The 23,607-nt window shown below is 44.7% G+C and overlaps 1 protein-coding gene across 1 annotated transcript; it reads left to right on the forward strand.

Annotated features, from left to right (window-relative positions):
- The first annotated feature begins 19,039 nt into the window (after positions 1-19,039).
- LOC138370564 (uncharacterized) lies at positions 19,040-19,541 on the forward strand. The gene is made up of 2 exons (XM_069334950.1): positions 19,040-19,209; positions 19,295-19,541. The coding sequence occupies exons 1-2, from the start codon at positions 19,040-19,042 to the stop codon at positions 19,539-19,541; spliced, it is 417 nt and encodes a 138-aa protein (XP_069191051.1).
- Positions 19,542-23,607: the final 4,066 nt, after the last annotated feature.

Consider the following 23,607-nt stretch of genomic DNA (forward strand, 5'->3'; position numbering starts at 1 on the left):
CCTAACCTAACCTAACCTACCTTTTTCGGCTACCTAACCTAACCTAACCTATAAAGATAGATTAGGTTAGGTTAGGTAGGGTTGGTTAGGTTCGGTCATATATCTACGTTAATTTGAACTCCAATAAAAAAAAATTGACCTCATGCATAATGAAATGGGTAGCTTTATCATTTCATAAGAAAAAAATTAGAGAAAATATATTAATTCAGGAAAACTTGGCTTATTAGGCAAATTGGGCCTTGCATTGTAGGCCAAAAACTGCGTTCTGGCTACTAGGTACGACATATATATATATATATATATATATATATATATATATTATACATATATATAAACAGCCACAACAGGACAAAAGTCAATGAAGCTAGAAATCTACTGAGATCATTGGAAGGTTCTGGAGGCCCGGACCAGTGCCTATTAGGATTTTACAATAGTCCCATTTACACTCTGCCCTGCGGGTAATGGTATTCACACACACTTAGGTGATCCTTTAGATCACAAAGAACTCGCTTCTTCAAAGGTCAGAATGGCGTGATATTTTAAGGAGAAAATTATTTACGGGCAATGAGGTGACATGAACCAGTGTTCTGGTGATTCCTAGATGCTTCCCTTAACCCACTCAACCACGATAGGACCAAAAAAACTAACAATCCAAACTCTGCTGAATTCACTGAGAAGTTCTGGATGCCTGAACCAGTGCCAAACCAAGAATTTACGATTAATTTGTCTCCCAGTTCCATTCAGACTCTTCAGTGCACATTTGCCCATGAACCAAGGCTTTCTGAGCCAATCCGAACAAAGCTCTCTCAATATGCCAGACCCGGCGGTGCCCAGGATTGCGTCTATCTCCCCCTCCCCCTCTCCCTTTGCCCCACAACCCTCTCTCCCTCTTCCACTACTCCATCCTGTTTCTCTGCCCCCCCCCCTTCTTCCCCATTTCTATTCCACCTCCCCCTTCACCAGCAACATAAAAAATAACATTATAAGAGTATTTGTCGCAAAGTCTGCTCATCAACACAAAATAAAGTCAAAGGAGAACCATATCATCTAAGGGTTTGGCGAGTGAAGAGGGCATCATGATTAATTTTTTTTTTAATTTTGGCGAGATCAGTTAACACAGATTCTGATGTGGCTAAAACAAGCAGATCATAATAATAACTCACAATTGAGTCTATAGTACTGCAAGGTTTTCATGGGGGTCACGTTGGGCCAGTGTTACTTGACACTCTTTTCTTTGACACAGCCATGTTGAGAGCTTACCTAACAGCAATTACTGGAAAAAAATAGGTGAACAAGGATAAGCAGTTAGTGTCTTTGGGGAAAAAGGGAACAGCATGAGGTGTACCGGGAAACGATAAGTGTCAGTTGACCTGTGGAAGAAGAATATTTGTCAGGTGTTTTGGATTAATATTTATAAAAGTAGATCATAAGACATTTTCTAAGCCACAGTAATAGAGACAATTATGGGATGAATGTTCCCATACAACATTGTGATCGGTCTTTGTTATGTGCTTGTATGGTGCACTACATTATGATAATTCAATATTGGTTTAAGTTGAAGTGTTGCAATGCTCTCCTGCCTGCTAAGATGACTGAATGATTCGCTTCTTTATTTTGTTAATTATCTGACCTATATAAACTTCACCACGACAAGTAAAGTAAATTTCACACGTAAATCGTGCATGATTTTATGGAATTGTTGTTTACACAGAGCTAACTTGTTTACACAGCTAACTTATTTACACAGAGCTAACTTGCACCGTATAGTGTTGTCGTGATAACGGACGAGTTTACCAAGGTCCTATTTAATGGTTGGGAACAATATATAATTCTGGTCGATAGGCAATAATTGGGTTTTAAATATTTTGATCTTCAATCACACGCCTGAATTTGTTATTTTCCCAACATATCATCTTTGCAATGTGTGAGCTGGTGATGCCCCTGCAGCGTCCTCGTGTGTCTCCGTGTGGCTCTCTATTCATCTTTACTTTCATTTCTTCATTTCTCACTCATCCAATCTCGGTAGTGTTTTCCTTAACACATCCTCTCTCTCTCTCTCTCTCTCTCTCTCTCTCTCTCTCTCTCTCTCTCTCTCTCTCTCTCTCTCTCTCTCTCTCTCTCTCTCTGTTACCATTCTTAACTCTCGTTATTATCCTTCTCAACACCCCACTTACAAGTTATTAGTTCCTTTATCCAAGAAACGTTCCCCTTCGCTCTCTACTCCATATCCATATATTCATCTATTTCATCTCCTCTCCTACTCTCTCTCATCCTTTGGATCTGGTGTACTTCAATTACTTTTGTTCTCCCTCTCCTTTCTTGCTGTTTCACTCACACACATCTTGCAAAATTACTCTCCGTATCCATTCCTCTCTTGCAATAACTCCTAGCATATCTGTTTTATTCGACAATTACTATCCCTCTTCTCTTCCACACCAAATTTCTCTCTTCTCTCTCACAAAAAAAAATTCTTTACTTCCACAGCAACTCTCTCTTTTTCCCTCTCACTGCAACACTCCCTCTCTTCTCACCATAATATCTCTCTGTCTCCTCTCTCAAAACAACTCTCTCTCCGCTCAGACATGAGCTCTTCTTTTTTTTGCACAACTGATCCTCCTCCTCACTTGCCTCAACAACTCATACATTGCTCTGCACGAACGTATGTCCTACAACAGTTTTCTTCTCTGCCACTAATGCTCTCACACAACAATCTCTCTCTCTCTCTCTCTCTCTCTCTCTCTCTCTCTCTCTCTCTCTCTCTCTCTCTCTCTCTCTCTCTCTCTCTCTCCCCCCCCCCCCCCCCAGAAATTTCTCCTCCTCCTCAACCACAAGTATTCTCCCTGGTTCCTCTCGACCCAAGCTTCCTCTCAACCAGTCAGTGGGACGGAAAACAACTAAATCCATGTAATTCCTCCTTTCCTGCCTCTCTCCTCCCTCAGTCTCACTTGCTATCCTAACCTTAAACTCACCCTTAAGTGACGCTCATCTTTATTTTAATGACTTTTAAATTGATGCCCGGCTGACCTCAACATTGCTAAGGGGGAATTGGTTCCTCACCCTTCGTGTTACACTGTGAGAGAGTGACTTATTCCATTAAATAGTTATTGGATTTTGCCAAAGGCTACCTACTTTCCCTAAGGTCAAACCTGAAAAGGTTCTCCCTCTTACCCCTAATGATCCCATTCGTGAGTCTTTTCCTTCTCTTCTGCTCCGTTCCCTACCCTTTTCTTTAACTTCTGTCATATTTTCAACTTTTTCCACCAATCTTTTTCATTTTCTTTCTACACACGAACCTTTCATTTTCTTCTACACACCTTCCTTGTGGTAATACTATAATTTGTCTTGCCATTTCCTCCCCTTTCCCAAAACCTCTCTATTTCTCATTTATCTTCCCTGTAGTATCTTTACCCCTCTTCAAGCCTACCCTTCACTTCACCCTTCTCTCTCTACATCCTTACTCTTTCCTCCTCCTCCTCCTCCTTCACCTTACTTCCATTCTTCCCCCTGAACCACCCGGAGTCTCCCTTCAACTCTCTCTCTCTCTCTCTCTCTCTCTCTCTCTCTCTCTCTCTCTCTCTCTCTCTCTCTGTCTGTCTCTCTCTCTCTCTCTCTCTCTCCTTTCCCATTACCACCAGCCATCTCCGTCACAGACGACCTATCTGCCATCAAGAAGGGCTGCCATTGATTCCCTGCCGACTGAGCGGGTCTCAGACGGGCTGGTGGGGCTTTAATTAGCTAGTCGGCCCGGCCTCGGTGCTTCTAGCTGTCACCTTGCCAGAAATTAGCCAACTCGTCCATGGGGATGGGTCGACCCAGCTCTATTTCCATCTTTTGAATTAATTTCGCTACAAGTGCCTCACCAGATCTCTGATCCTCTGTGGGAGATAGAGAAATATAATGGACGGATCAGTCAAATTCTCATTCTCTCCCTCTCTCTCTCTTTCCATAAAAAAACACAAAGATTCTCCAGATTTCTTGAAAATTCTTAAAGTAACCTACAGGTTTCCTCTCTGTTATTGGCCATATCTGTTTGTAGGATTTCTGGCTCTAAATCACTGACTTCTCCTCCAGGGGTAAATGTTTACAAGAGAATAGCAGTTGCCTAAATAGTCAGGAGCACAACGTTGCTCGGTGTCAGAGCCAGGCAACGTCGACCCTCCGGGCTTGACGTTACCAAAGGTGAGTGTCCAACGTTACCAAAGGCGAGTGTCCAACGTTACCATAGGCGAGAGTCCAACGTTACCATAGGCGAGAGCCCAACGTTACCATAGGTGAGTGTCCAACGTTACCACACCTGAGTGTCCAACGTTACCATAGGCGAGAGTCCAACGTTACCATAGGCGAGAGTCCAACGTTACCATAGCTGAGTGTCCAACGTTACCATAGCTGAGTGTCCAACGTTACCACCCCTGAGTGTCCAACGTTACCACACCTGAGTGTCCAACGTTACCATAGGCGAGAGTCCAACGTTACCATAGCTGAGTGTCCAACGTTACCATAGCTGAGTGTCCAACGTTACCAAAGGTGAGTGTCCAACGTTACCATAGGCGAGTGTCCAACGTTACCATAGGCGAGTGTCCAACGTTACCATAGCTGAGTGTCCAACGTTACCATAGCTGAGTGTCCAACGTTACCAAAGGTGAGTGTCCAACGTTACCATAGGCGAGTGTCCAACGTTACCATAGGCGAGTGTCCAACGTTACCATAGGCGAGTGTCCAACGTTACCATAGGCGAGTGTCCAACGTTACCAAAGGCGAGTGTCCAACGTTACCAAAGGTGAGTGTCCAACGTTACCATAGGCGAGTGTCCAACGTTACCATAGCTGAGTGTCCAACGTTACCACACCTGAGTGTCCAACGTTACCATAGGCGAGTGTCCAACGTTACCATAGCTGAGTGTCCAACGTTACCACACCTGAGTGTCCAACGTTACCATAGCTGAGTGTCCAACGTAACCATAGCTGAGTGTCCAACGTAACCATAGCTGAGTGTCCAACGTTACCATAGCCGAGTGTCCAACGTTACCATAGCTGAGTGTCCAACGTTACCATAGCTGAGTGTCCAACGTTACCATAGCTGAGTGTCCAACGTTACCATAGCTGAGTGTCCAACGTTACCATAGCTGAGTGTCCAACGTTACCATAGCTGAGTGTCCAACGTTACCATATGCGAGTGTCCAACGTTACCATAGCTGAGTGTCCAACGTTACCATAGCTGAGTGTCCAACGTTACCATAGCTGAGTGTCCAACGTTACCATAGCTGAGTGTCCAACGTAACCATAGCCGAGTGTCCAACGTTACCATAGCTGAGTGTCCAACGTTACCATAGCTGAGTGTCCAACGTTACCATAGCTGAGTGTCCAACGTTACCATAGCTGAGTGTCCAACGTTACCATATGCGAGTGTCCAACGTTACCATAGCTGAGTGTCCAACGTTACCATAGCTGAGTGTCCAACGTTACCATAGCTGAGTGTCCAACGTTACCATAGCTGAGTGTCCAACGTTACCATAGCTGAGTGTCCAACGTTACCATAGCTGAGTGTCCAACGTTACCATAGCAGTGTATCCAACGTTACCATAGGTGAGTGTCCAACGTCACACCCTCCTTCCCTTCTTCCCCCAAGGTTGGGCATGGAGGGTTATGGCGACGGATTACGGGAATGCAACACCCCGACGGTGACAAAAAAACACTGATAACGCAACTCTGTCCACGACGCAACTCTGTCCACGACGCAACTCTGTCCACGACGCAACTCTGTCCACGACGCAACTCTGTCCACGACGCAACTCTGTCCACGACGCAACTCTGTCCACGACGCAACTCTGTCCACGACGCAACTCTGTCCACGACGCAACTCTGTCCACGACGCAACTCTGTCCACGACGCAACTCTGTCCACGACGCAACTCTGTCCACGACGCAACTCTGTCCACGACGCAACTCTGTCCACGACGCAACTCTGTCCACGACGCAACTCTGTCCACGACGCAACTCTGTCCACGACGCAACTCTGTCCACGACGCAACTCTGTCCACGACGCAACTCTGTCCACGACGCAACTCTGTCCACGACGCAACTCTGTCCACGACGCAACTCTGTCCACGACGCAACTCTGTCCACGACGCAACTCTGTCCACGACGCAACTCTGTCCACGACGCAACTCTGTCCACGACGCAACTCTGTCCACGACGCAACTCTGTCCACGACGCAACTCTGTCCACGACGCAACTCTGTCCACGACGCAACTCTGTCCACGACGCAACTCTGTCCACGACGCAACTCTGTCCACGACGCAACTCTGTCCACGACGCAACTCTGTCCACGACGCAACTCTGTCCACGACGCAACTCTGTCCACGACGCAACTCTGTCCACGACGCAACTCTGTCCACGACGCAACTCTGTCCACGACGCAACTCTGTCCACGACGCAACTCTGTCCACGACGCAACTCTGTCCACGACGCAACTCTGTCCACGACGCAACTCTGTCCACGACGCAACTCTGTCCACGACGCAACTCTGTCCACGACGCAACTCTGTCCACGACACAACACTGACCACGACACAACACTGACCATGACACAACACTGTCCACGACACAACACTGACCACGACACAACACTGACCACGACACAACACTGACCATGACAACACTGACCATGACACAACACTGTCCACGACAGAACACTGACCATGACAACACTGACCACGACACAACACTGACCACGACACAACACTGTCCGCGACACAACACTGACCACGACAAAACACTGACCATGACACAACACTGTCCACGACACAACACTGTCCACGACACCACACTGACCACGACACAACACTGACCATGACACAACACTGACCACGACGCAACGCTGACCACGACGCAACACTGACCACGACGCAACACTGACCACGACGCAACACTTACCACGACACAACACTGACCACGACACAACACTGACCACGACACAACACTGACCACGACGCAACACTGACCACGACACAACACTAACCATAACATGTGGTGAACATAATACACAGCTGTACCAACTATTTATGCCCAATCATTCAATATATCATAGTATAGCAATATATACTGTCACCTGTCACCGGTGATGTATTCCTAAGCACCAATATCATCAACACATTCACCAGCCTCCTACACAGCGGCCATCACCATGGCAAGGCTAACACAGGAGTTAACTAAACACATCTAAGGGTAAATATATGTATTTAGCTATGTTCACAATATATCATTAATTATTTACACCAGTCCTAAACACCATGTAGAGTCACACACTGTGATCCACACCAGCCATCTCACAATGTTCGGTAATACGTTTATTGCTTGTGATGTGTGTTTATGTATGTATTAACACGATGTACTGAACGGGGTGAGAATAGCTTGAGCTACCTCATCCCTTTGTGTGTATTTTACCTCAATAAACTTATTTCAATTTCAATTTCACCAGCCACCGCTGGTCACAACATGAATCCTAATGCAGCCCATCTCTATTGATTTTTTGATTGTTGCCGCCGGAGACGGCTAGTTTAATGTGCACCTCATACTCATCCTGTGAGCAGTAGCGCAAAAGCATTACAGAAGGCACAAAAGGTCTTTATCTTTAAATCTCTAATTTCCGGAGACCTAACTTGTCTCTCTCTCAAGTCATCAGCCACTGTTAGTCACTCATAATGTTAAGAAACCAACTAACAGAATTCACCTCTGGACGTCGGTATTATGACCCCGGTGTAACCACTACCGACAGTTGTTGTTAAAGATTCGCCACCAGGAACAAAGTTCCAAGTAGCACGGGCTATGGCGAGCCCGTATGAGGTTACCCTGCCGACAGGATACGCCGGGCCATACCTACACATATTCATTAACCTCTAGTACAATTTTCTATACCAATATACTGCCGCAGTGTGTATATTTATGTTTTAATGTATTTAAATCTCATTATGTACATGTGTATTATTCTTAATATGTTATATTTCCTTATGTTTGTATTAGTGCGTGAACTGCTTGTTGAGTGATTCAAGGCTGGCCAGCCAACCCATCTGTGTCTGATGAGTTAATGAGTTTGTCCAGTCTTGTGTTGTCAGAGTAGCCAACTTATATGGAGATTGTCTCCCCTTGTTTCTCTTGTGTATGTGTGTATATATATGTATATATATATATATGTATATATATATATATGTATATATATATATGTATATATATATATATGTATATATATATATATGTATATATATATATATATATATATATATATATATATATATATATATATATATATATATATATATATATATGTGTGTGTGTGTGTGTGTGTGTGTGAGAAAGCTGCATGAACGCCCAAGCCATAGATCACTAAGAACTCTCTTTGATCCGGCCGGGATTCGAACCCATGCCATCCAGGATCACTCCTAATCGTTCACAGTACCGTGACCACCGAACCAATGATCGTCTATAAGGATTGGTCGTTCTTGCGCGTTCATGCAGCTTTCTCAAATTTATAAAACTTGCCCGTGCATGTGTCAGAATTTAATGAAAAACAGTACCCAAATAGATCCATGAGTGTCGTCGGCTGATCAGTCGTTGAGCTTAGTTAATAAGCACCACGACTGACCAATCCTTATAGACGATCATTGGTGCGATGGTCACGGTACTGTGTACGATTAGGGGGTGATCCTGGGGTGACACAACACTGACCATGACACAATATTGACCATGAAACAACACTAACCATGACACAACACTGACCATGACACAATAGTGACCATGAAACAACACTGACCATGACACAACATTTACCATGACACAACACTGACCATGACACAATATTGACCATGAAACAACACTGACCATGACACAACACTGACCATGACACAACACTGACCATGACACAACACTGACCATGACACAACACTGACCATGACACAACACTGACCATGACACAACACTGACCATGACACAACACTGACCATGACACAACACTGACCATGACACAACACTGACCATGACACAACACTGACCATGACACAACACTGACCATGACACAACACTGACCATGACACAACACTGACCATGACACAACAATGACCATGACACAACAATGACCATGACACAACAATGACCATGACACAACAATGACCATGACACAACAATGACCATGACACAACAATGACCATGACACAACAATGACCATGACACAACAATGACCATGACACAACAATGACCATGACACAACAATGACCATGACACAACACTGACCATGACACAACACTGACCATGACACAACACTGACCATGACACAACATTAACCATGACACAACATTAACCATGACAACACTGACCATGACACAACAATGACCATGACACAACACTGACCATGACACAACAATGACCATGACACAACAATGACCATGACACAACAATGACCATGACACAACAATGACCATGACACAACAATGACCATGACACAACAATGACCATGACACAACAATGACCATGACACAACAATGACCATGACACAACAATGACCATGACACAACAATGACCATGACACAACAATGACCATGACGCAACAATGACCATGACGCAACAATGACCATGACGCAACAATGACCATGACGCAACAATGACCATGACGCAACAATGACCATGACGCAACAATGACCATGACGCAACAATGACCATGACGCAACAATGACCATGACGCAACAATGACCATGACGCAACAATGACCATGACGCAACAATGACCATGACGCAACAATGACCATGACGCAACAATGACCATGACGCAACAATGACCATGACGCAACAATGACCATGACGCAACAATGACCATGACGCAACAATGACCATGACGCAACAATGACCATGACGCAACAATGACCATGACACAACAATGACCATGACACAACAATGACCATGACACAACAATGACCATGACACAACAATGACCATGACACAACAATGACCATGACACAACAATGACCATGACACAACAATGACCATGACACAACAATGACCATGACACAACAATGACCATGACAACAATGACCATGACACAACAATGACCATGACACAACAATGACCATGACACAACAATGACCATGACACAACAATGACCATGACACAACAATGACCATGACACAACAATGACCATGACACAACAATGACCATGACACAACAATGACCATGACACAACAATGACCATGACACAACAATGACCATGACACAACAATGACCATGACACAACAATGACCATGACACAACAATGACCATGACACAACAATGACCATGACACAACAATGACCATGACACAACAATGACCATGACACAACAATGACCATGACACAACAATGACCATGACACAACAATGACCATGACACAACAATGACCATGACACAACAATGACCATGACACAACAATGACCATGACACAACAATGACCATGACACAACAATGACCATGACACAACAATGACCATGACACAACAATGACCATGACACAACAATGACCATGACACAGCAATGACCATGACACAGCAATGACCATGACACAACAATGACCATGACACAACAATGACCATGACACAACAATGACCATGACACAACAATGACCATGACACAACAATGACCATGACACAACAATGACCATGACACAACAATGACCATGACACAACAATGACCATGACACAACAATGACCATGACACAACAATGACCATGACACAACAATGACCATGACACAACAATGACCATGACACAACAATGACCATGACACAACAATGACCATGACACAACAATGACCATGACACAACAATGACCATGACACAACAATGACCATGACACAACAATGACCATGACACAACAATGACCATGACACAACAATGACCATGACACAACAATGACCATGACACAACAATGACCATGACACAACAATGACCATGACACAACAATGACCATGACACAACAATGACCATGACACAACAATGACCATGACACAACAATGACCATGACACAACAATGACCATGACACAACAATGACCATGACACAACAATGACCATGACACAACACTGACCATGACACAACAATGACCATGACACAACAATGACCATGACACAACAATGACCATGACACAACAATGACCATGACACAACAATGACCATGACACAACAATGACCATGACACAACAATGACCATGACACAACAATGACCATGACACAACAATGACCATGACACAACAATGACCATGACACAACAATGACCATGACACAACAATGACCATGACTCTAAACAAAACACCGACTTAACAAATACTTGAAATGAAATTTCAAGGTGCATGATTTCCTTCTCTTTAATTGTGTAAAACCTTTTGCTGTAACACCCATGACAAACCTTACACCCAGGGAAGCCTTCTCCAAGAGGTCAGCCCAGATGACCTCTGGATCGTCTTGCAAAGTTAATTTAAATATTCCTGACTAGTCTTACTCAGCTAGTTTTAAGTAGGTGATATTTCATGATAATCTTGTCAAACATTGTAAGGGAATTATATCCCCATATGCTCATGTGTAAACACTTAGGGATCTACCCCTTTCTGCCAGGTCTGAGGTAACCCCCTGTAGGGCGAGTGTTGGCTGTATAAACATTTCGGTGAGGAAAACATTCCTTTCCTCTTGCACCCCCTGTAATTAATAATTCCCCTCCTTGAAGAGGTGTATGGTGGTTGTCATACAACTTAATGGTAAATTCTTGAGTGTTTGTGCACATGTGGACAGATCTCTTACAATCCTCAATGTAGGTTAGCAACAGCAAATCTCCCCTCCCCCCTTTCTCCAGCTGATAGGAGGTGTGACAGTTTTAGGGGCGTGTATGTATGCCCCTGTAGGGGAGTTTTAGGGGCCGAGTGTTGGATCACGGAGGACAAAGGCAGTGTGGGCCGCAGGTCATCAAGCAGGGCTCAGGAAACAGACTCACCCCATGTCGTGAATCAGAACATAGAAGGTAATGTGTGTGATATTTAATATTGTCCATGTAGATTTCTGAACATTTGCCAGTGTTAGAGTAGGGACTTAGAGTTGGTGAATATCATATTTTGTTCTCAATAAACTCATGTTAAACTCCCCATCTGTGTCAATTAAATGGAACCTTTCAATCTCCTCTGTGTATAGTTTTGTCAACAACCGGCCCGTAATTAATGACATTTAAAAGAAGGTACTCTCAAAGTCAAGCAATGTTTCTTGCCTCATTGCTTGATATAGCTAATCATCAGGCAGGATGGTGGCAGCGTAGTTAATTAATTTGTTCCCTGTGTAGCATTTCCTTGGAAGGGTACCTTTGGTTCCGGTGTAGCCATCAGTGGTACACCATATGTCAGTTCATATTACGTTAAATATAAATAACCAGTGTTCAATAACTAATACCCTCAAGGCTTTACCTTTATCAATTTTTACAAAGTGTTACCAAATGCAACTAGTAGGAAGTGTCACTCAGTATATATTAGCCTTTAATCAGTATCGTCTAGGATACTATATAATCTAGTGTACAATAGTTAAGTGTTACACTACATCTAAGTAAACTAACTCCGAGAGCCTTCTCTTCCCGTCGCTCAAAGTAAGCCTTACCCTCTAGTTTTCCCTGGAACACGACCCGCTTATCACTTAACAACCACGTACCTAATCACTGCGGGGTGAACAGATTCGAACAGTTAAGGATTGATGCCCAGACAACAATCCTCCCCCCTAATCTTTTGGTTTTCTTCGGACTGAACTTACACAGGATGCGACCCACAACAGTCGCTTAACTCCATGGTACCTATTTGCTGCTAGATGAACAGCAGCATCAGGGGTAGGGAAACATACCCGAACGTTACTCGTTGCCCAGGAATTTACCTCAAGTCTATTACGCTGTTAGTCGACTTCAGTGATAACTGCTCTATTTTTTCCTCACTTTCCTTGAGCCTCATACTCTTGGAAAGACACTCACACACACTTCCGTAGGCAATATCTTTCCCCTCATGCACTTACACTTTCCCTCAGGCACTCGCAGTCTCCCTCCAGCACTCTCCGAGGCGAGGTCTGCCGTGATTCCAGAAATTCATTAGGCAGGTAGTAATTTGGTCGACTGTAGGTCCTTGTCTCTCCCTTCGCTTGCCAGGTGAAGAAGAGTCCAGGGAGCCCTCGCTGCCCCGGGCGCCATCCTCTCACCGTGCCCGCTAGACAGTGAAGGGACAGATATATTGCTATGGATATATGAGGATGCTAACATAGGTGTGTCTACGTGGCGCCAGATCTAGCTCTAGTGTCCCGCCTCCCTGCTGTTTTTTCCTGGTGTTTAAACTTTTTATTTTTTTCGATGTTCATCGGCAATGTAATATTATTATATTGAAACTGTTAATCAGAGTTGGTTCAGTTTTGATCGTTTCCAATTCATTCCAATCCGTGTGTTTCCTTATATGTCCACTACTCAACTGTGTTTCCATCTTTCAAAGTCTTCATCTATGTCTCCTCGTATTGTCGTCCTTCATCGAGAAAATACTCGGTGAGGGACGGCATCCATCAAGAAAAATATTAAAATCAGCTTCATTTATCCCGATCAATATTTTATTCGTTCTGATCAGATCACCTCTGGTGTTTCTTCTACTGTTCATAGGTTCATTAATTTATTTTGATTTTAAAATTCAATTATCTTATGTATGCTGCAAGTTTCACAACAAATATACTGACCATGCCGGGAATAAGTCACAAACAGGTGCAGAAACAGATAACAGAAGCCGCCCACGCCAACTGTTAGCGACGTTTCGTTCCGTCCTGAACACGTGAAAACTGTTTAAGTGATAATTGATCTGAAAAACTGTTAAGTAGACCTTCTCCCTTTTCTTCTTGTACCTCACAATGCTGGATTCTATGCTGGTGTTTCCGTATCATAAGACTAGCGTGAGACAGGTTGTATATAATGTTATGAGTGACCTGTTCGTTTCAGTTTCGTAATACCGTTCCTCTGCTCACATATTCTGCTGATTTCACTCAACTGGGTTTGCCTGTCATTAGTGATGGCGTTATGTCCACTTTCAGGTCCTTCTCTTTCTGACTTCTGCAGTACTTTTTCTTTTTTCATACATCGTCCTTCTACTCTTCTATTCCTACTGCTAAACTAAATTACTTATTATTTGTTATGATTGAAATCTAATAACCTATGACTAGCAAATCTTACAGCTTGTCCAGACCCTCTTGTATCATAATGCAATCTTAAACAGTCATCAACTTTAAGATAACCTATCCTAACCTTATTTAATTTAATTTAACCTAATTAAACCTAACCTAACATGACATAACCTGAGCTGCCTTATCCATCTTAATTCCCCGCAAACACAAAACGTAACTGGCCCTATTTTCCGCTTGTTACAACTTGTAATAAAATTATTACATCTTGGTATAATGTTTTTATGACGTATTATAACGTTGTTACAACTTGGTATTTGTGGTTGTTACAACTTGTTAGGTGTTACAAACTTGTTCAAACGTTGTAGCAACGTTGTAGTTTCGTCGTGTGTTTGGCGGGTAACAACTTGAACTTTCCAACGGTTTCGCTTCATCTACAATCATCACCATCATCATGTGTGACCTTGCGTACTCGAGCAGACGGTCCAAGAACCAATCAACTCTCACTATTTCCTAACTCTACTTATTAGACTCACTGGTAGGTGCAATCCTTCCCCACATGGAATAAGGAATCGAGGAGGCACGCCCTGAATTACGCATTTTAGGGATCCATGGATATATGTCATCACCCAGTTGGTAGTCACGTATTTCATGGGAGGAAATGGTACGCAGGAGTTGATTACAGTCACCGTCTAGAAGAGGCATAGCTGATTGGTGGCGGACGCCTTTAAACTGGCAGGTGCAGTAACGGTAACATGTTATTAATATTAGTAAATATTCTACAACAACTAATGCAACTTCTAATACTGCTTCAACATTTACTACCAATACTGTTGTGTAGTACTTTTAATTTAATTAAATTACACTTTCACGCTCTGCGCGGGCGAGCACCGCGCTACCCAGGGTGGGTCTGGGCGTCCCATGGGAGTGCCCGGTAATTCTGAAAAGTGTGTACTCTTTTCAATTTTGTCACCTTAATTCTCGTCCTAGGTTTTTTCAATTTCGTATCAATATGTTTGCAATAGAATTTGTACAGGACTAAATGCATATAAACTCCAAAAGCCGGGCTTACCACCCGCAGCAAACAGAGAAAGTGGGAGCGAGTTACCCTGGAGTGCGCAAGAGCAATAAAATGTATACACTCTTTTCACTTTGGTCACTTCAATTCTCGACCCAGGTCTTTCATTTTGGTATCAATGTGTTCGCAATAGAATTCCCAACAGGAGTATATACATATAATGTCAAAAACCGCAGCGCGCTCCAGCCGCCGACGTAATGAAAGCAGGCCGCTGTTAACGGGAAGAAAGCCCCAAGCTACCCCAAGGGGTGCCTGGCCTTACATTAGAGCGTGCGGTAATACTGGAAAGTTTATACTCTTTTCAACTTTGTCATCTCAGTTCTCGTCCTAGGTTTTTCAATTTGACATCAATGTGTTCGCAATAGAATTCTCTGTAGGATAAATGTATATAAAGTCCAAAACCTCCCGCGCAAAAAAGTGAAAGAGCCTTGAGCGCTCAGGAGCAATGAAATGTGTACACTCTTTACACTCTGGTCACCTCAATTCTCACCATACGTCTTTCATTTTGGTATCAGTGTTCGCAATTGAATTCTCTACAGAACTAAATTCATTTAAACTCCAAAACCCCGGCGTACCACACACAGGAAACAAAGAAAGTGACATCGCATTACCCCAGTGAGCACTAATCAAGCACAATAAAATGTGTATTCTCTTTTCAACTTTACATATAATGCACATAAGGTCCAAAACCGCGGTGCGCCCCACCCGCAGCCAAATGCAAATGCAGGGCAAATTTTTAAATTTTAGACGCCATACTGCTTCGTTAGCAGACATTCATCTACTAAATTTTTGATGCCATACTGCATCATTAGCGGACCAAAGTGTCTCTGGCGCCTTACAACCAGCTGCTCAGGGTAGATGGGACTGATTGACAACCTGGGAAGGCAGCTCATTCAGGGAAAGGAAAAACCCTGATTTGAAACCTCTGCTGCCTTGCAGCCATACCCACTTTTGGGAAAGGCTCCAGGAGTCTTTCTTCGTCGTCAGCCTCGAAGAAAAATCCGGAGCTGGAGCCCCTAAGGCAGTTCGTTGTTCACTTCAACTGCGTTCTGGCAGCTCCTGCAACGGTGCTGGAACAAAGTGTATTGGCGTTTGCCTTTCCATTGGAAAATTTCCGCAATGTGGAGAAGGGGGATCTGATGCAATGGTAATAGCTTCTCCTCTATATTAACCTACCCAGGCTTTGCACCCCTGGACACTCCAGCCTCACCTCACAGTGTCGAACCAACACGGGAAGCGTCAATCTACCAGTTATAAGTCTCCTGCTCGATTGGCGAAGAGCATGACGCCAGGGGTTGCTTTCGACGGTGGGAGGGGTCATCGTGCCACACTGGGCAGCTACCGCCTGCCTCAAGCTGGGTAAATGCCAGCCAGTAAGGTGCTACCTCGCCATGGTCCGTTTACCTCACTTGGTGTGTAGGGTTTAGGGTGAAAACCGACAAGCGGACCAACAGCTTTGCGCCAAGCAATACCTGATCCAGAAAGAAAATATCAACTGCAATAAAGCTGGGCACATGGAACGTCAGGACAATGAGAACAGGTTTCTCTGACGACCTGCAAGAAATCAACGACACCCGAAAAACAGCAGTCATCGACAGGGAGCCGAGCAGAATGCAGATGGATATCGTTGCTCTCCAAGAGACCAGGCTCCCAGGATCAGGATCTGTGTGAGAGAAGGCCATCTTCTGGCAAGAATAACCTCCAGACGTAACTAGAAAACATGGTGTGGGATTCGATATCAGGAATGCACTACTGGGACACATCACACCACCGACGGTGGAAACCGAACGGAATTTGCCTTTCCAGCTCCACTTCAAAACAGGACCAGTCAGTGTAATTAGTGCATATGCACCAACACTGACTTCTTCAGCAAAGGCGAATGAAAATTTCTACAATGACCTCAACAGAGCCATAGCGAGAATCCCTGAAAAGGAGCCACTGTTCATCCTCGGCGACTTCAACACCAGAGTGGGTACCCATCACAATTCTTGGCCCACTTGTCTGGGGTCAATTCGGCATAGGAAGGATGAACAAGAACAGGCAATGTCTGCTAGAACTCTGCTGCTTTCATGATATCTGTGTCACCAACACGTTCTTTGGCACAAAGCCTCAACACCGAGTCTCCAGGGAACACCCCAGATCCAAGCACTGGCACCAGCTTGACCTGATTCTTACCAGGCGTGCAAGTCTACCCAGCATCAAAATTAGGCATAGCTGCCAGAGTGCTGTCTGTGACACCATCCACTCCTTGGTGTGTTGCAAGGTCAAGATGCAAACAAAGAAGATTCACCACTCGAAAAAAGGAGGGCAGACCTCGCATCGACATCAGCAAGACCTGAAATCAGGACAAGGTGGAAAAGTTTGCACATGCGCTCAATGAAGCTCACCCTTGCCCGGCCGGGGTCAACACCAGCAAAATATAGGAGCACTTCAGAGATGCTGCCATGTCCACCTTCGGTAAGAAGACCAGCAGGTCGGCAGACTGATTCGAGGCTCACTCAGAAGAAATGACACCAATCATCGAAGAGAAGAGAAACACCTTAGCAGCCTACAAAGCCTGCCCAAGTCAGTGCAGCTTGCTGATCCTTCGGGCTGTCCGCTGCAAAGTGCAGCAGAGCGCCAGATGATGCGCCAATGAATATTGGCTCCAGCTCTACTACCTGATACAAACTGCAGCAGATACAGGCAATGTAAAGGGGATGTATGACGGCATCAAGCAGGCCCTTTATCCCAATCCAGAAGAAGACTGCCCTCAGATCTGCCACAGGCGAGGTGATTCAGGACCAGACACTGCAGCTGATAGCACTACTCCAAGCTATATGCCAGGAAGAATGTGGTCACCGAAGATGCCCTATGTGCCTGCCTGCATTAAAGGAGCTGGACAGCGAACCGACCCTCGAAGAACTCAGCGAGGCCCTAGACTCCCTTCCTTCTGGCAAAGCTCTTGGAAAAGACGGCATTTCTGCCTTGGCCTTCAAGTGCTGAAAAGATAACCTACTCATGGAGCTACATGAAATTCTCTGCCTCTGCTAGAGAGAAAGAGAGGTGCCACTGGACATGAGGGACGTCAACATCGTCACGCTGTACAAGAATAATGGTGACAGGGGTGACTGCAAAAATTACCGCAGCATTGTCGGAAAGTTGTTTGCTCAAGTCACTTTGAAGAGGCTCCAAGTACTTGCAGAGAGAGTCTACCCAGAATCACAGTACAGATTCCGAGCTAACAGGTCCACCATCGACATGGTCTTTTCCCTCAGACAACTGCAGGGAAAATGCAGTGAACAGAAGCAGCCACTCTTTGTAGCCTTCATAGTTCTGATGATGGCCTTCGACCTCATCAGCAAGGAGGGCCTGTTCAAGATCCTCCCCAAGATTCGATGTCCACCCAGGCTTCTCAGCATCATCAGATCTTTCCACGAGACCATGAAGGGCACCATGGTCTTTGACGGCTCAACATCAGACGCCTTCGACATCCAAAGTGGAGTAAAGCAGGGCTGCATCCTGGCTCCAACCCTATTCGAGATTTTCTTCACATTTATGTTGCACCACGCCTTTGGATCTGCCACAGAATGCATCTACCTCCGGACCAGGTCGGATGGAAAGCTCTTCAACCTCGCCAGGCTAAGAGCCAAGTCAAAGGTTCAGTTGAGATTTCTGCATGACTTCCTTTTTGCCGACGATATAGCCTTCACCGCCCACTCAGCTGAAGATGTCCAACAGCTCATGACCCGCTTCAGAGAGGTCTGCCAGGCATTTGGACTTACATCAGCCTGAAGAAAACACAAGTCATGGGACAAGGAGTGGAATCCTCACCTAACATCGGCATTTCTGATTACAAATTGGAAGTCGTCCACGACTTCGTGTACCTGGGCTCCACAATCTCTGACTCCCTCTCTCTTGACTCGGCGTTCAACAAATGCCTCGGTAAGGCATCTACAACCATGTCCAGACTGACAAAGTGTGGGGGTCAACAATAAGCTAACCGAGTACACCAAGGTCCAGGTTTACAGAGCCTGCGTTCTGAGCACACTCTTATATGGCAGTGAGTCCTGGACACTCCGTGCCCGACAGGAAAGAAAGCTGAATGCCTACCACATGCGCTGCCTCCGACACATCTTGGACATCACCTGGCAGGACAAGGTGACAAACAACAGCGTCCTGGGGAGAGCTAGAATCCTCAGCATGTACCTAAGGCTGAAGCTGAGACGAATGCGCTGGCTCGGGCACGTGGTGCGAATGGGCGACGACAGGATCCCCAAGGATCTCCTGTATGGAGAGATGACACAGTGAAAACGTCCAACAGGCCAACCTCAGCTAGGGTACAAAGACGTGTGCAAGAGGGACCTGAAAGCCATAGACGTCAATCTTACCACGTGGGAAACACTGGCCGCAGACCGATCAGCCTGGAGTCAGTGTGTTCAGAAAGGTCTCTCCGGGTTCGAAGAGTCACTTGCCAAGCAATTGGAGGCAAAGAACCAGAGAAGGATAGCCGGTAGCCAGAGAGACCAGGATCACTCTTCACTTGTGCTCAGTGAGATGGATTGCTATTCTGGGATTGGCCTCATTAGTTACACCAGACGCTGCACCAGCTCCTGATGTTAGGGGCTCGGGATGTGTGTAGAGCTCCTGGTGTTATGGGCGCTGGTTGTATGTACAGATCCTGATGTTAGAGCTCAGGTTGTGTGTAGAGCTCTACACACAAGTGTGGAGCTAACACACTGTGGTGTGTAGAGCTCCTGGTGTTAGGGGCGCTGGTTGATTTTAGAGATCCTGGTGTTTGGGGCTCAGCGTGTTTGTAGAGCTTCTGGTGTTAGATTCTTTGGTTGTGTACTCACCTAGTTATGCTTGCGGGGCTTGAGCTTTGACTCTTTGGTCCCGCTTCCCAACTGTCAATCAACTGCTGTACAGATTCCTGAGCCTACTGGGCTCTATCATATCTACATTTGAAACTGTGTATGGAGTCTGCCTTCACTACTTCATTACCTAATGCATACCATCTGTTAGCTACACTGACGACTGTGTTTAGAGATCCTGATACTAAGGGCTCTGGTTGAGTGGACAGCACCTGATGTTTAGGACTCCAGTTGTAAGAAGAGCCGTTGGTGCTAGGAGCTCTGATTGCGAGTAGAGCTCCCTGTTCCAGAGGATCTATGTTGTTTGAAGTCCTCCTTGTCCTTGGTCTTCAGATTCCTCGTAGTGCTCCGGCTGCTGGGGAAAAAAAGACGCGGGGGAAGAGAGGCCTCAGCTTGTCAACATTAGCTACGGATAATACTTCAAGCCGCTCCCAAGCAAAACTTTTGAAAACTTAAGCCCCAGCAAATTAGATTTAATCTTGTAGCCCCGGGGAACATGAGAACTAATTAACAACTCCCTTTTTCTATAAATACTTTGAAGCATCTCTATTTTTTAACAGCTTACGTAAAATTATATTTTGCTGCTAACTTTTATAAGCCGAGAAGAAACTGGCAAAGTTATTCTCGTAAAGGAGAATGTTAGGAGGGTGAATAGCTTGGGGGGGAGGGGAGATACAACCCCCTTAGGGACTTAACAAGCATTTGTCACAACCCTGGCGTCATGCGATAAGCCAGGCTTACAACTAAATGCTGGATTTACATCAACAAGGCTTGGATCACAAGATTGACCTGAACAAGAATGGATCACAATCCTCACTTGACATGAATAATTATGGTTTTTACCATACAGTGTTATACTGAACAGGAGAGAATAACAACCCTTGCTTGACATGGACAAACTTGCCAGGCTTACAACCCCCCGTGGAGACACACGAACAAGATTGGTGAACCTCTGGCATCATCAAGACTTGAAACTACAATATTTAAACTTCATGGGTCTCAACCCCACTGAGATCTAAACTTCGTGGGTCTTAACCCCACTGAGATCTAAACTTCGTGGGTCTCAACCCCACTGAGATCTAAACTTCATGGGTCTCAACCCCCCACTGAGATCTAAACTTCTAGAATCACAACCCCCAACGGGTGCAGCTCGAACGAGAGTTTGTATGTAGTTCGTCTGGAAGATTATAGATTTATTCGGGGTTCAAGTTTCGTGGTCTTTACCAATTATTATTTTGTGTTCATGACAGTTTTTATATTTTTTTTGCTTCTTATATATAAAACCTCCTATGACAATCATAAATTTTTGTCTTTTAAAACATAAAACTGGCTCCAAAAGAGGTAAGAGATGAAGTGGGGGGTGGGTCTTCATACCACACGAATTTTCCTTTCCTGCGGTACCCGGGGGAAGGAGGGACCGAGGGCCTGACATAAGAGTAGTGCAACCCGTCCTCGACTCAAGTCCATTACATTCAGCGGTCGACCCCACAGACGCATTCATAAATTTTAACATGCTGTTCATTCAAAACGGGAATTTTCTCAAGTATAAATTAATATTATAATATATTAGCATATTATGTATAAATAGGCATAGGTTAGGTTAGGTCAGGTGTTTAGGTTCTGTTGGCGATTATTTGTATTTGTAGTACGTGGGTGAAGCATTTACAGCGTTGTGGTTCGAACAAAATTCGTCAGTGAAGCACTTGTTCCGGATATGTTCGAACGTCAGCAGTTGTGAGTCGTGTGTAAACCGCTTTTCATTCATAAACAGGGGGTTTGGCGGGTGCATGGAATCACTTTTGGATCTTTGTTTGGAGGACGGGCTGGAGTAGTGATATTTGAATGATGAAGGTCGTGTATAGTGAAGAAGTACCTTGAATACATCCAGGTTAGTAGTGAAGCTGTACACTAGTGGTAAACGTATGATGATGTGGGAAGGTCATAGTAGTTGACAAGTTACAATGATGGAGATCGTGTGAGGTCACGGCTCATTGTTCCTGATATTCTGCCAGCTGGCGCTTGTGGTTCGGTTGCTAACTGCCAGTTTACGCGGTGGGGACGACAGCTGCTCTTCATGTAACTATCGTCAGTTGGCGGCGATGGTTATTCATACAAAGACTATTTTACGTTTGTTCTGTATATGTATTTATAGTTATGCGATCTCTCTCTCTCTCTCTCTCTCTCTCTCTCTCTCTCTCTCTCTCTCTCTCTCTCTCTCTCTCTCTCTCGCTATCTCTCTCACTTGCTATCTCTCTCACTTGCTATCTCGCTTTCTCTCTCTCACCCTTCTCTCTCTCTCGCTATCTCGCTATCTCGCTCTCTCTCTCTCTCTCTCTCTCTCTCTCTCTCTCTCTCTCTCACCCCTCTCTCTCTCTCTCTCCCTCTCCCTTCCCTCTCCCTTTCCTTCATCCCTGAAGACCTAATGACGTATAAAACCATACTTATGCCCAAAGTTTTCCTTGATGAAAAAACACTCTCTCTAAAATTACCGAAAATTAAAAAAAATAATATTTTATATTATAAAATACAGCTAAATACATCATCGTGTAAAAGTAAGTCTCCAAAGAGTATTTGACAATATTAAACAAAATAAACTAGTTTTTCACAATGTATTTTAAATACAGTGATAAAATACTCAGAATTATGCATACTAAGTCATTTGGTTTTTCGTAGCATATAGTAAACGAATTGAGGAAACATTTTCATTAAATAATTTGCAATAATTATGTGCAGCTAATTACTGAATTATTTGGAATATTTGAGATAATCGATTAACATGACTTGAAGCACCCAGTGTATGTCTCGTTTTATACGAGCAACCCGAAGCAGTGAGGAACCTGCCGCAGTAACTTGGGAATTAAAATAGTTTTTAAGTCCTAAATTAGTTAAGTTAATTTAAATTAACTCAAGAATTAAAGAGCAAGAACTGGTCGCCTGGGGCAGGCCGCCAGTGAGCAAATCATTATATTTTCTCATTCATATATCACGTTAGTGTGATTTCCTTGAGAACGGCAGTAATAATAACAATAATATTGACAGTAATATAATAACAACATTACCGAGGTCGCAGGTTCGCGCCGCCTCACAGCCCTGGTGGATTTTTTCAAGAATAATAATAATTAATAATATTATAATACAAAATATAATAACAATAATAATATTTTCACACACCCGGCCGCCATCTGTGCAGTAAAACTCCCTGACGAAGCGATGAAGTCAGTCGACGGGCAAATGTGGACAAATATTGAGTAGGGCGAGAATATTAACGCGGCTGTCGATACTGGGAGCCCCCTGAGGCAGCCCCTGAGGCAGCCCCTGAGGCAGCCCCTGAGGCAGCCCGTGGTGATCCAGCCCATCCCCCATGCCCGGGGACCGGCCCACCCCAACACCCGTGAACCAGCCAACCCTAACGCCCGTGGACCAGCTCACCCCCAACGCCCGTGGATCAGCCCACCCCCAACGCCGGTGGACCAGCCCACCCCCAATGCCGGTGGACCAGCCCA

The sequence above is a fragment of the Procambarus clarkii genome, chromosome 32 (genome assembly GCF_040958095.1).
Source record: "Procambarus clarkii isolate CNS0578487 chromosome 32, FALCON_Pclarkii_2.0, whole genome shotgun sequence".
NCBI classification, from domain to species: domain Eukaryota; kingdom Metazoa; phylum Arthropoda; class Malacostraca; order Decapoda; family Cambaridae; genus Procambarus; species Procambarus clarkii.